Source organism: Aspergillus nomiae, assembly GCF_001204775.2.
Source record: "Aspergillus nomiae NRRL 13137 chromosome Unknown contig00005, whole genome shotgun sequence".
Lineage (NCBI taxonomy): Eukaryota > Fungi > Ascomycota > Eurotiomycetes > Eurotiales > Aspergillaceae > Aspergillus > Aspergillus nomiae.
Genome location: NW_015378060.1, coordinates 175,778 through 189,043, shown reverse-complemented (window position 1 = coordinate 189,043; position 13,266 = coordinate 175,778). Strand labels below are relative to the sequence as shown.

The following is a 13,266-nucleotide window of genomic DNA, read 5'->3' as shown; positions in this document are numbered from 1 at the left end:
TAGACAATAGAGGGTATTAAAATTGTACACTCCGGGTCGCTTTTCTGGTATTTAGATTAATGTATCTACATCTCAAGGGTCATTTACGTGCCGGGTGTAATACCCCAAACTGCTCAGGCTGTCTTCTCCATCCACCCAGTCCAGGGGTCATATGTCATGCTCAATATGCTACCAGCTATCACTTGAGGACTAAGTAGAATTATGATAGTATTACTCGTCAAGGCACCATACAACGACGCTCTCTGTAAGACGTAACTGCTCGCTTATTGCAGCAGAATCCCGACCCATGATTGTTTAAGAAGCACGATATATATGTGAGATGGTCTTGTTTCTACTAGTCAACCTGACTAAATTATCCGATAACATCGAAAATGAACGAGGCGCGAGAATTACTTGCCTTGGTGGACCTAGGAGAAATATATTTAACTTGTCCACAAAACTGCAAAAAAGTCAGATACATTTACCCAAGGATTCAGACACAACACGACGTCCGCCATATTGATCCTAGTTATTTTACGACTATTTGAGGACGATTGTGATCTACCACGCTGCGCCTAAGACAAATTACGAGAATCTATGCATCAACGACATATTTCAGGTAAAACGAGTATTTCATAAACTAGTCATGCAGTAAACTTATATACAATCCCTATTTAAACAGTCTGGAAATGCGAAGGTTTTGGAAATCCCATGCATTTATGTCCTCGTACCGGCAAGGGGTTGAAGGCGTGATGAACTCCTTGAAAGGGAACAGTGACGCCGAGCGGTTCGGCTTCGCAAAGTATGCAATGGAGTACCGCTCAGGAATGACTGCCTCTGTACCAACCTTAACAGAAGGCGGGTATGTGACACGGTGGCACGCAGCGCGGAAAGTATCGTTGGTCAGTCGCTGCATCGAGTCGCCAATATTTAGAATGATCTCTGTCTTGTCTGCTGACTCGATACCGCGGAAGACACCAGGATTTTGCTGGTCTTCGACCTGAAGGCCCCCAACGGAGTCCTGGAACAGCATGGTGATGCTGCCAAAGTCGGTGTGCTCGGCGATACGTGTCGCGGTGCCGTCGGCCAGTTCTGATGCCGGAACTTCTGGGTAGTGAAGGATGCGGAACTCGTTCTCGGCTTTGTTGTGCAGGGCTACCATTTGGTTTTCGTCAACGCCGAGTGCCTTCGCAAGAGCAGCGAGAATCTCGAGCTCGAGCTTGAAGCATGTTTCGTAGAAGTCTTCCATGAACTTGCGGAAACCTGGGAGCTTCTCTTCAGGTACCCAGATGTTGTCTACGAGCTCATCGCGAGGTGAGCCGAAGTCGACGGTTTCCTGTATCGCTTTTAGTGTGTGACGGTCTGAATACTGCTAAACCAAGCCATACCTTGATATCACGAACGAAACGTCCCTGCGGAAGCCCCTTCTCATAACCACTAATACTCGAGATGGACTCCTGTCCAACGTAGCAGTAGCCCCGGTTGGGGTTTGCCTCAGGAGGGTGCTTGGCGAGCATTTTGTCTTCATGCGGAAGGGCAAAAAACTTGCGAGTCTGGGAAAATCAGCTTTAATCTGGGAGTGCAAAAACACATCTAACTCACCCAGTCGAATAGTTCATGAACGAGCTTGTCTGGAAGACCGTGGTTCTTCAGCTTAACGCCACCGCGAGTCTTGAGGCCATGGAGCAACTCAGCAGAGATCTGCTCCCTTTGCTCGGGTGTACCCTTCAGCAAGGATAGGTCAAGAGTCTCAGACATTGTGACTATAAATGAAAAGTAGAGCTTGTTTTGGAGGATGTTTTTGAGTGATTGATACAGCAATGGTGATCTGGAGAGGGCCATGAGGCCGATTTATAGATCCGTCAGACGGGGAATCCATTGTATCTCAACGCGGGGATTTTGCATCAGGAAGGTGATGTCCAATGCCCCAGGATTTTGATATCATCCCTTTGCCCTTCCCAATCGATCCTCAAACCATCTTCTGATTTCCCGGATAGTCGGAGTGGGTCCGAGATCACTTTCCTCAATCAGTATCTCACCAATCAGAGCCTCCACAGCTGTGGGCCTTGACTACAAATAAGGCAAGTGATCGGGATGACTTGACAATATTTGCTTGTGGCAGTCAGCCCTAGCCAACGAGTTCGTCCATCGATTGCCATGGAGGTCATACAACGAGGGTAACTGGATCCCAAATTAGATGCACGAAGGAGAATTCGGTTCCCAGAATAACCCCAGATAACATGTTTCGTCAATACTTCGGTTTATCGCGCTCTTTATCCAATGATACGCCGTATATGCGGCCACAAACCGTGAGGATAACAGCAAGTAAGTGCCCTCTTACATGGTCACAAGGGATTGACGAACCCCAGCTATTTTGAAAACAAGGTGGTATGTTACGGATCTGTTCAGATTTTTAAGGGTTTTATCCCTTCAAATTGTCTTCCTCGTACTATTGGTTCTTGATATGCCGCAGTGGTGTGCTTTGGCGAGGGTTGATTTTACTCGGGCTTACATTACGAGGTTCCAACTACAGATTGTTAAAGGAAATACGCTATCTATTGTCCGCCTTAATTCTAAGGCCGCGATTTCAGCGTACCTCATTGACGTCACTAAACTGTGCAATGTTAACAGGATGGCCTGTGTTGTGAATTGTGGGCATAAAGTTATGTAGTGGACCCAGTGCACATGCCGGCTAAACACTTAAAAGGCCTTCACACCTTTGGCTTCGAAGATTTAAGCTGGCATGAATATTGATTATTAATGATTGATAAGCTTATCTCCTTAGCCATGGTCATAACTTCATACTCTGTAGCTACTTTAAATAAAGGACATGGGGCTAGTATATCCACTTATACACCGAATTATAGCTAATACATCGTTTTTCGTCTTATGACCTACCGTCGGCGAAAATGTCTACGAAACAAAAGGTATTGCTCCTTGGGGCGACTGGCGCAACTGGGGGTTCTATATTAGATGGGCTACTAGAAGCCAACCAATTTGTATGTTATAACATTCACCCCTCTCATTGACAATGCAATCTCTTGACATAAGGTCACTACTTCTGTTGTTAAACTTGTTCATTACACGTCTAGGATGTTGAGGTTCTTGTACGGCCTAGTTCCGCGGGGAAACCATCTGCTCAGCAAATCAAGAATCGTGGTGTTCCACTGCGTGTATCTGATTTAAATGTCTCGGAACAAGAGCTTGTTTCCACCTTGCAAGGTATTGACATTTTGATCAGTGCCATTGGGCCTCACGACCTCCTGCAGCAAAAGACGTTAGTGAGAGCTGCCAAGTCTGCAGGCATCAAGCGGTTTATTCCTTGTGCATTCATCACAGTTGCCCCACCACAAGGGATAATGTTGCTTCGCGATGAGGTATGTGCCCCTATATAACTGCGAAGAAACAGAATGAACCCCCAATGGCTGTCTAACATATGTGAAACAATGATCAGAAAGAGGTCATATACAATGAGATCAAAAGATTAGAACTACCCTACACTGTCATCGACGTTGGGTATTGGCATCAAATCTCCTTCCCCTGCGTACCATCGGGGCGCGTTGACTACGCAGCTTTGGTGCCAAACACGACTATCCATGGTGACGGCAATGCCCCCAATATACTGACAGACTCCCGTGATATTGGCCGCTTTGTTGCACGGATTATCACCGATGATCGAACGGTGAACAAGTATGTTTACACTTGGGGAGATATTTTGACTGAAAACGAGATCATCGATATCGTTGAGGACCTGTCAGGCGAGAAGGTTGAGAGGCAATATGTACGTATGACCTGGGTTTGAAGAGATATATACTCACTACATCTATTTACAGGAGACGATTGAAGAAAGTGAAACAAGACTGAATGATGCCCAGTCGTCCCTTTCTCTTGATCCGGGGGATCCAGGCAAGCGGACCTTGGTTTATATTACACAGTATACATATAGCAAGTATGTTCGCCAGGATAATCAGCCTCGCTATGCAAAATATCTCGGGTATCTTGATGCGAGAGAGTTGTATCCCGACTTCAAGCCAATCTCTTTTCGTGAATTTTTTGCCGAGGTTCTCAATGGAAAAGGCAAAAGGCCCTATGGTTATTGAAACCATGGACACGTAATTTAGGTGACTGCTTCTTGGTGTATGCTCTTCTTATCGTTATGCTCTTCGCTCGATAATCGCTGCGCAATTAACCCAAAGAGAATGGAGAACTATGCGATGGATTATGCAGGCAATGCAATACACTCATTACACTCTTTATTGAAGCAGAGTTGATATCTGGCTCTTTGCCATTAGCTATCATAGTTAAGTATGGGTATTAATCCATTTTCAATTCTTGAACATGAGCTCCTCTTGCTCAAACGTAAGTATCACGCTCCCTGCCTGCACATATTCACCCTCTTTGGTGAGAAGGCGTACAATCCCGTCTCTCGGTGCAGTGACTTGTGTTTCCATTTTCATCGCCTCCATAATTGCCAGTACATCGCCCTTACGGACACACGCACTGTCAGGGACCTTGAAGGCTCGAAGCGTTCCAGAGACTGGTGCTAGAATGTCTCCGGTATCTTTCTTTAGTTTTTGTTTATTGGCACTAGGTGAAGAGGATGCTACCGACCCGATTCCGCTCAGGAGCAGGCTTGGCAGGCCCACAGATACCAGCTTGCCATCAATCTCCAGATGAGTCCGAATGAGCTCCTGTTCGGGTGCTGGGTCCGGTCGTGGAGCGGGGGCCAGTGTCACCAAGAAATCAGTTTCCACCCAGCGCGTGTGCACATTAAAGCCATTAGTACCCAGGAAATCGTCAGAGTTAAGCGTCTCAGTGTGGAACGGGAGAACTGTCGCTACCCCGGTGATGTGGAATTCTTTCAGCGCACGACGGGCACGACGCAGTGCCTGCTCACGGGTTGCGCCAGAGACGATCAACTTCGCCATTAGGGAGTCGTAAACAGCCGGAATGGTCGACCCTTGAGCGACACCACTGTCTAGACGGATGCCGGGGCCAGAAGGTGGCTGAAAAGTCGTGATCTGGCCAGGGGTTGGTAGGAACCCTCGACCAGGGTCCTCTGCATTGATGCGGAATTCGATGGAATGACCCCGGGGAGGAATGGGAGACGAGATGTTTAGCGGATGTCCCTCGGCAATACGAAGCTGCTCCACGACCAAGTCAAGCCCTGTGGTCTCTTCCGTCACGGGGTGCTCAACCTGAAGTCGGGTATTGACCTCTAGGAAAGAGACGCTGCCATCGGCTCCTAGAAGAAATTCTACAGTGCCAGCACCGGAATAACCAGCCGCAGCACATATTGACTGAGCGGCATTCTGAATCTTCTCTCGCTGCCCGACAATCAAGAATGGAGCTGGAGCTTCCTCGATCAACTTTTGATGTCGTCTTTGTACGGAGCAATCGCGCGTTCCGACCACCACCACGTTACCATGCTTGTCAGCTAGAACCTGAGCCTCGATATGTCGCGGACGGTCGAGATATCGTTCTATGAAACATCCCCCCCGACCAAAGGCCGCCGTTGCCTCCCTGACGGCAGATTCATAACAATCTGCTACCTCATCCATCCTCCAAGCCACCTTCAAACCGCGACCACCACCTCCATGGGCGGCTTTTATCGCAATTGGTAGGCCATGCTGTCTCGCAAATGCTACCACTTCTTTTGCCGTTGACACAGGGCCATCGCTGCCGGCTACCAGCGGCGCACCGACGCGTAGCGCAATGCGTCGCGCCTCAACCTTATCACCAAGTGCCTCAATCACACTTGGATCAGGCCCGATCCAGGTCAGCCCTGCATTCAGGACTGCTTGAGCGAATTCCGCCCGTTCAGATAGAAACCCGTATCCTGGGTGAATGGCATCTGCCCCGGACTGTTTCGCTGCAGCAATAAGCTTATCGATATTGAGGTAGGTATCGGCTGTTTGGAATCCCTTCAGCCCATAGGCTTCATCGGCAAGGCGAACGAAAGGCGAGTCCACGTCCAGGTCTGAGTATACCGCAACTGATCTGACGCCGTAATCGTAACAAGCACGGATAATGCGCACCGCGATCTCTCCGCGATTCGCAATCAATACTTTCTTTATTTCTTTCCTCATTGCTGTATTATTCTATGATTTGATAGAGTTTATTGGAAGAAGGAGCAAACAATAGCACTCGAGTTTCTCAACCATATGCTTCGCCCTTCTTCACCTTCCTCGATGGTTCGTTCATTTAAAACGTGCTTTGCATTTGTGCCTACTGCGAAGATTTCTATGACAAATGATATGTTTGCTGGTCACCGATCATGTCAATCAATGCTCAGAATAGAAAGAGAATGACTTATGCAATGTGGGTCAGATCGCTTTGCGGCTGAATCTCTGACCAGGGCCCAATAGCACGAAACCGCACCATCGTGTTCACCGGGAGCTGGCCAGTGAGATCCAGATGGTATTCAGCAACAGCCCCAATGACCGGGTATCCACCTGTTAGTGGATGATCGGCAAGAAATAGTACGGGTTGACCATTGTGGGTCACCTGAATAGCTCCGTTGACCGTACCCTCACTGGGTAGTTCTGCCTGGTTATCTTTGCGCTCTATCGAAACATTTCCCGACAAGCGAATCCCAGTTCGGCTTGAATCTGCAGTCACTTTCCAGCGCTGTTGAGTGAACGTGTCCAGGCCTTGTTGTGTAAACCAATCTGTGCGAGGGCCAAGCACGACATCTAGAGTCACCACGTCAACTGCAGAGGGTAGAGTAAAAGCTGGGGCTTCGTGGATCGAAACACTTGTGAGTCCCTTCCGTGCGTTCCTCAAGGCCAATACAGATCCAGCGGTGACTGGACTGGGCCCCACAGCAGCCAATGTGTCGGTGCTGACGCTGGCCAAGACTGGAGTGATCTCAAAGCCACCGCGGACGGCCAGGTAGCTTCGCATCCCTGTGCGTGGATGCCCGAATGTCACGACATCCCCCGACTCCAGAGAAATTGGCCGATGAGTCTGTGTTATCTCTGTGGTCCGGCCTTTTGCATCCTCAATCGTGATGGGACAGGGTGCCCCAGTGCAGCCGATCACCGCCTGACTGGAGCTCTCAAAGGAAAAGCCACCGAGCGTAAGTTCCAGGCATCCAGTGCCAGCTGGGTTCCCCACTATGCGATTTGCAGCTCGGAACGCCGATCGATCTAATACACCGGAGCCAGAAACACCTTGGTTCGCTTGACCGGGACGGCCGAGGTCTTGAAAAAGAGCCGGGATTGGCGCCGTCAAAACTTTGAAATGTGGGCTGGCGTGACAGAACGTCTGGCTCAGCGCTGGCTTTCCGTGGCTATTGATAGATCCAGAAGCCGGAGCAGTATCACTTTCAATTGAAGAAGGTGTAGTGTTAACTCCAGCGGTTTCAAGATCATCCACCTGCACAAATTTGACCCGGTAGCCCGGCTGAAGAAGCGGGCTTGGGGTCCGATTTGTGTCCCACATTTTAGCCGACGTCGTGCCAATGAGCTGCCACCCACCTGGGCTGCTCTGTGGATAGATACCGCTAAAGGGCCCCGCCAATGCTACCGAGCCAGCTGGGATGCGGGTCCGTGGAGTCTGATGGCGCGGCACGAAGAGCGCGGGATCGCCGCCATGCAGATAGCTGAAGCCGGGCGCGAAACCGCAAAATGCCACCGTGAACTTGCTCTCCTTGTGGCGACGAATGACCTCTTCCACGCTGAAGCCGGTCAGTTTTGCAATGTTGTCCAGATCCACGCCGTCATAGCAGACGGGGATTTCTATCTGACAGTCCGACTGCGAGCTGATGAGGGAAAGGTCTCGCTGGCGAAGTTCGGTTGCTAACGCCTCCGCGTTTAAGCGTTCGGCATCGAAGTGCACGAGCAGGGTGCGGGCAGCAGGAATCATCTCCTCAACACCATCCACTGGGCAGGACTGCAGTGAGGCATGAAGCGCGCGAGTCTCTTGGAGACCTGGGAGCTCCACGAGGATTGTCGTCAAATTGACGGGAAGGAAGCGCATCATGATAAGGCCAAAGGGAATAGTAATAGTGATCGTGGTGAGTAACTTGGTACATGGTTGACCAAAGTTGTCCACGGTGTATATACTGGATTGTACCTACAGCGTAGGCGAGCACCTGTTGGTTTGGTCCCACTTGGTGGGAACTTGGCTTATTCGCTATCAATAAAGATCAGCGTCCTAAATGTCAGATTTAGAATGGTCGATCTGGGTGGAATACAAAGCAGTGCAGCTTGCTTACTATTTACGCTATGAAGCATTAGAAGAGGTCTATCGGAACGGGACATTTCTCCCTGGTCGATTTGCCTCGCGCTATTCAGCCGGAAATGGTATTATTATCAGCAATGGTAGGAGACTATACGCTGGTGTGTGGGTCGCTTCGAGCGATGAGCCGATAAGTAACAATGCTACGCACTGTCGAGTATACCGAGTGACAATCATATACTTATCGTATACGCCACAAACTTAGAAAGGCAAAGCTGAAAGTATCACATTCTCCTCATTTCAGCCGTACGAACGGCGCGGCTCTTCATGATCAATGTATAAATGATCCTCGAATGCCCCACCGACAGCATTTTCTTCCTGCACTTCCCATAAGTCAAAGTTCGTTATTTCAACCGCCCACTATGTCGAGCTTTTATGTAGGATTCAGCTTACTGAACCCAAACACCTAGGCTCATACTAAGGATACACAGAAGATCAAAGTTGCTGGTCAAACTCCCAGTAGGGAGGATGTCGACGGCTCGATACGTGCCGCAGAAGCGTACGATAACTACAGACAGTATATTCAAGCACGAACTCCGATGACGTGAGGGAGTTCAGAACTAACGATATTCACGTCTATATTGGAACATATATGTGAGGGATCCCCGGGCAAAATCCAGATCTATAACCGCTGGGTCGGACCGCAGTATGGCGGATTGCCTGCTGCTGAGCTCACGTACGTGTCATTTCCCTCGCACTCCGAATCTTTAATTTACTCTGCCTTGGGTTTTCATTTCTTCCCGTTCCTCATAAATGCTCGAGCTCGCATAGCTCACTTTGTGATGAACAGCATTGCCTTCCTTGCACCGCTCAACAATGAACCCGTCGTGCATGCTCGGTTTCAGAAGGTCTGGGATCATCTGAAGAAAACTGCAGAGGTTACTGTTGAAGACCCGAATACTGGTGCAGCAGTTGCTTTGCCGCTTTAATTAAACTATAATTGCATCAGGATAAAGCCATACATGAGATAACTGATCCAGGTCCTCTTTCTAACTACGGGTGTTACCATCTCTTACCGAACATGACTTCCGTATGGCAATAATTAGCCCTAAGCATTCAACGCAAGGTACGCAACGAGCAGCTTCTACAATAACCCCTGGGATATGAAGCTCTCCCAGTCAATTTCATCTACCTCAGGGTGACTTGCATTGTCCATTTTCGGGCCGACAAAGTTCTTGTATGTCTCTTGATTCGGTAGTGGTAGAAGCGGTGGGTCAAAAATAAATCATAAAATAACGTTCCAACCTAGTAGGGATAGCAAATGCGTATAGCGATGTGTAGTAGAGGAAATTACTGGAATCCCATTGGCCCTTTACATGCTTGCAATTGCAATCTCCCGCGATTTCGCAATAGCTGGTCTCATTGGAAATTTGCTTTATACTCTGCAAAGCTTATCCGGCGGTTATTTAGTACATGTAGATCAAATACCGATCTGGCTGCGATGGTCAAAATGGATAGCCCATTATTTCTATCTTTATAGCGCGCTATGTGCCATTGAATTTGTTGGTCCGGAGCAGACGCCACGGGGGCATCAATATAGCTGTTCAACTGTCGCCAATTCTTCGCCAGGCGGCTGTACAGAGTCCTATGGGAAAGATATCATGGCGGGCCTAGGATTTCCTCGCGAGTGTATCTGGCAACCTATTGTGGCCTCTTTCGGCTTTCTTATCTTCTACACTCTGGTGGCTGCTCTGTTACTTCAGCGCCCTCAAATGGGAGCTATCATGACTCCGGACCCCCAGCCGAGCCGCAGGCCTGACATTATTGAAAATACAGAGCTTCAACCTCTAACCTCAACACCACGTGCCCCAGCTGTGGATATCCAGTTAAACAGATATGTACTAACTCTGACTAGGCGAAATTTGAAAGCCTTATGGAGTCCCGGTCATGAACAGCCAATACTCAAACCAATCAACACCACATTCCGACAAGGTGAACTTAGTGTCATTATGGGGCCTTCTGGGAGCGGGAAGACCACCCTAATACACGCTCTCACAGAGCGCCTACCACAGAGGCATCAAAGACAAGGCCAAGTTCTCTACAAGAGCCATCATCTACCCCTTTCCACGGTCAGAACTATGTGCTCCTACGTATCTTAGTTTGACTACTTGTAATCCTCTCTGACTGTCCGAGAAACCTTACTCTTTGCTGCAGGGCTGAGACTCCCTGGATGGATGACAAAGGAGCAAACATGCTCCAAGGTTGACTCCAGTATCCATACAATGGGTTTGACCTCCTGTGCAGGGACTATAGTTGGAGATGATAAACAAAATGGTATTAGTGGTGGTGAGAAGAGACGGGTTTCAATAGGTATTCAGCTCCTGACTGACCCGATGGTTTTGATACTGGATGAACCTACCTCAGGTCTCGACGTATGCATACACAGCCGGATGTATCATGAAGAAGCTAAAGGATCTGTCAGAGGAGGGTTGCACTGTCATCTGCAGTATTCACCAACCACGGTCAGATACTTTCCCTTTTTTTTCGAACATTCTTCTTCTTGCACCTGACGGATCCCCCGTCTTTGCAGGCCCCGGCGAGGATATCTTACACTATTTCCGCAGCCATGGCTTTGAATGTCCAAGTGTAATGAATCCCTGTGACTTCATTATCGATTTAGTTACGGTAGACCATCGAAACCAAGGAGAAACGTCGAGTCGAACTAAGGTGCAGCAGTTGATTGAAAAACATACTGTCGCCCAAGTAAATATCCAAGGGACATACCCAGTACCGATCACCTTGCAAGAGCGAAAGGAAATGACAAAGGATATTAACTCCTTTTCAATATTGCTTCCTTTAGCAATACGCCGCTCAGCTCTTGGTTTGATTAGGCGGCCATTTCATCTGCTATCACGCTTAGTTCAAGCTCCTGAGATGGCAGCTATCTTTATTATGTTCACATCTCCCCTCTAAAACGACAGCAACTCTGTACAAACAAGAATAGGTCTTCTCCAACAGCTTCTAACTCTTCTTGTTGCAGGTTTGCTCTCCCACCCATTGACTTTCCTTTGATATCCCCATCTCGGCTAACTTTCATGGAAACTAGGCCTCCTCCAAAGTATTATAGTATACCCAGGAGAGCGCGACACATTTAAATCTGAACGCAATGACGGATGCATGACCGCAATATGCTTTCTCGTGCAGTATACATGTCTAGAGCTCTTCTCAGCCTTGATCTCAGGTGCGATATTTACGTTCAGCCCGCCAACTCAGAGCACCTTCATGATGTTCCTCATTTCATCGTTCAACATATTCGCAATTATCAACTGCGGTGAGTCCATCGGTATTATACTGCTTTCTCTCTTCGACAATAAAGGTATCAGTCGTACCCTGCCTTTGAATAGTATTATACATGTTAACTGGTTGCTAGGTATCAGCACTACCTTGACTCCGATGGTGTTATATATCAACTGGGTATTTGCGGGCCTTCTTAGTACATCATTACCACGGGTGTTCCAAATTGTGGCTTACATCCTCCCTTCAAAATATGTTATGGCTAATATTATGCCATACGCGATGCATGGCCTGGAATTTACGTGCAATGAACAACATCAGCCAAGCAAACAATGCACTATCCAAAATGGTAAGGATGTCTTGAACTTCTAAAATTTTCGATAAGAACCCTCGTTTGAATATTCTGGCGCTTGCGGTGTGCATGATTGTATATCGGGTTGTTGCGTACATAGTGATTAGATGTCGATAAGATTCTTGATATAGATTTACGATCATCTACATGGGCTACTCTACGCAGTGGAAGTCTGCTCTCAAAGCCTAATTCAGTTGCCACCGCTTTATCATGGTGCTCACTGCACACGCCCTGAGTGTTTCTCCATTGCAAGGGGCTTTATATCCCTCCTCTTCCCTCGAAGATTCCGTGATCCCCACTATTACATCTCTCTGATCTGTTCCTGAACGGGAACTGTAAATACGCTACATTTATGCGCGCTGAGATAAGAGATCACCGCACAAAGAGCATTTATATCCCATAAATTCACCCTCACACGGAAGATTACACGTCTTCACGGGTCTGGTAAGATGGGAAAATCTTACCTGGCGATTCACAAGGCAGGCTCGACTTTATTATAGGAGAAACTATGTCCCGAAAGCACACTGACTCGCGGTTTAACGTCATCGTACAAACTATACCTTGCTTGCCAGGTCAGTGTTAAAATCTGGGAAGTTCAATCATCTATCTAAAATTCCTCGTTCCTATCAATTCCATGCATGCATGCCTTGGTGCTAAGCAGCACATACACGCGGCATATTCCGTTCAATCATTTTGAAATTCAGTAGGCTACTCTGTTCAATATAGTAATATACAAACCGAACGGCCTGGCCTCCCGACTTAATACATATCACCATGTGAGCACCACCCACAACCAAGAACAATATATGTTATCTTTGCGTGCTCTGCCACGAAAATCAAACAATAACTCACGGTCCCTGTCCTAACAGTGACCACATGATTCATTCCATGCTTACAAGGAACTACTTCGATGAGTGCCGTGATTGAATTCTCCACCTCGGAATCCAGACAAGCGTTTGTGGGGCATCGGCGAAATTTTCGGCAACGCAAAGTTGCCAAGCACGATGCCTCTCGTTCTCCGTCCACTAGACTACACTAGACTGAACGAGTACTGGCCAATCTTGCCTCTTCGAATGGCGAGAGTCAGTCGACCCGAGGAAAAATCTGGGGAACGAAGACAGGCTATCTTGTAACCCCGCAAAAACATTCCACGGCTGTTAGCACTTGACCTTCGAACCAAGGAGCATAAGACTCTTTCGTAGGTAAATACGAATTGATACAATAATTAAAAAATAAGAACTGGAAAAAAGAAAACACAAAGAATAAACAGTTCGGCAAGCTAGAACAAACTCAGTAAGGTGCCTGAAGCCAAAACGCAAGCTAGCCGATGATGTGCTCGGAAGGCACAGTGATGCAAAGTTCCCGCCAGACGCTCTATTGGCCATACTGTAGGATAAACGTGTAAGCGTATACTACAACTGCCGTGCCGGCGATGAGTTCCCGACTACGCTCAGGTT

The 13,266-nt window shown here is 48.0% G+C and overlaps 4 protein-coding genes across 4 annotated transcripts; 1 reads left to right on the top strand and 3 right to left on the bottom strand.

Annotated features, from left to right (window-relative positions):
* Positions 1-649: 649 nt before the first annotated feature.
* Positions 650-1,737, bottom strand: ANOM_000586 (isopenicillin N synthase family dioxygenase; the record flags this gene model as incomplete). Its single annotated transcript, XM_015545844.1, has 3 exons — positions 650-1,315; positions 1,368-1,532; positions 1,582-1,737. 3 exons carry the CDS (start codon positions 1,735-1,737, stop codon positions 650-652), a joined length of 987 nt encoding a protein of 328 aa, XP_015412130.1.
* Positions 1,738-2,888: 1,151 nt separating this feature from the next.
* On the top strand, positions 2,889-4,079 carry ANOM_000585 (aromatic alcohol reductase; the record flags this gene model as incomplete). The annotated part of the gene is made up of 4 exons (XM_015545843.1): positions 2,889-2,978; positions 3,072-3,356; positions 3,434-3,760; positions 3,813-4,079. 4 exons carry the CDS (start codon positions 2,889-2,891, stop codon positions 4,077-4,079), a joined length of 969 nt encoding a protein of 322 aa, XP_015412133.1.
* Positions 4,080-4,304: 225 nt separating this feature from the next.
* Positions 4,305-6,068, bottom strand: ANOM_000584 (acetyl/propionyl/methylcrotonyl-CoA carboxylase subunit alpha; the record flags this gene model as incomplete). Its single annotated transcript, XM_015545842.1, has 1 exon — positions 4,305-6,068. The coding sequence occupies one exon, from the start codon at positions 6,066-6,068 to the stop codon at positions 4,305-4,307; it is 1,764 nt and encodes a 587-aa protein (XP_015412132.1).
* A 223-nt stretch (positions 6,069-6,291) lies between these two features.
* On the bottom strand, positions 6,292-7,965 carry ANOM_000583 (uncharacterized protein; the record flags this gene model as incomplete). The annotated part of the gene is made up of 1 exon (XM_015545841.1): positions 6,292-7,965. The coding sequence occupies one exon, from the start codon at positions 7,963-7,965 to the stop codon at positions 6,292-6,294; it is 1,674 nt and encodes a 557-aa protein (XP_015412135.1).
* Between the last annotated feature and the right edge of the window lie 5,301 nt (positions 7,966-13,266).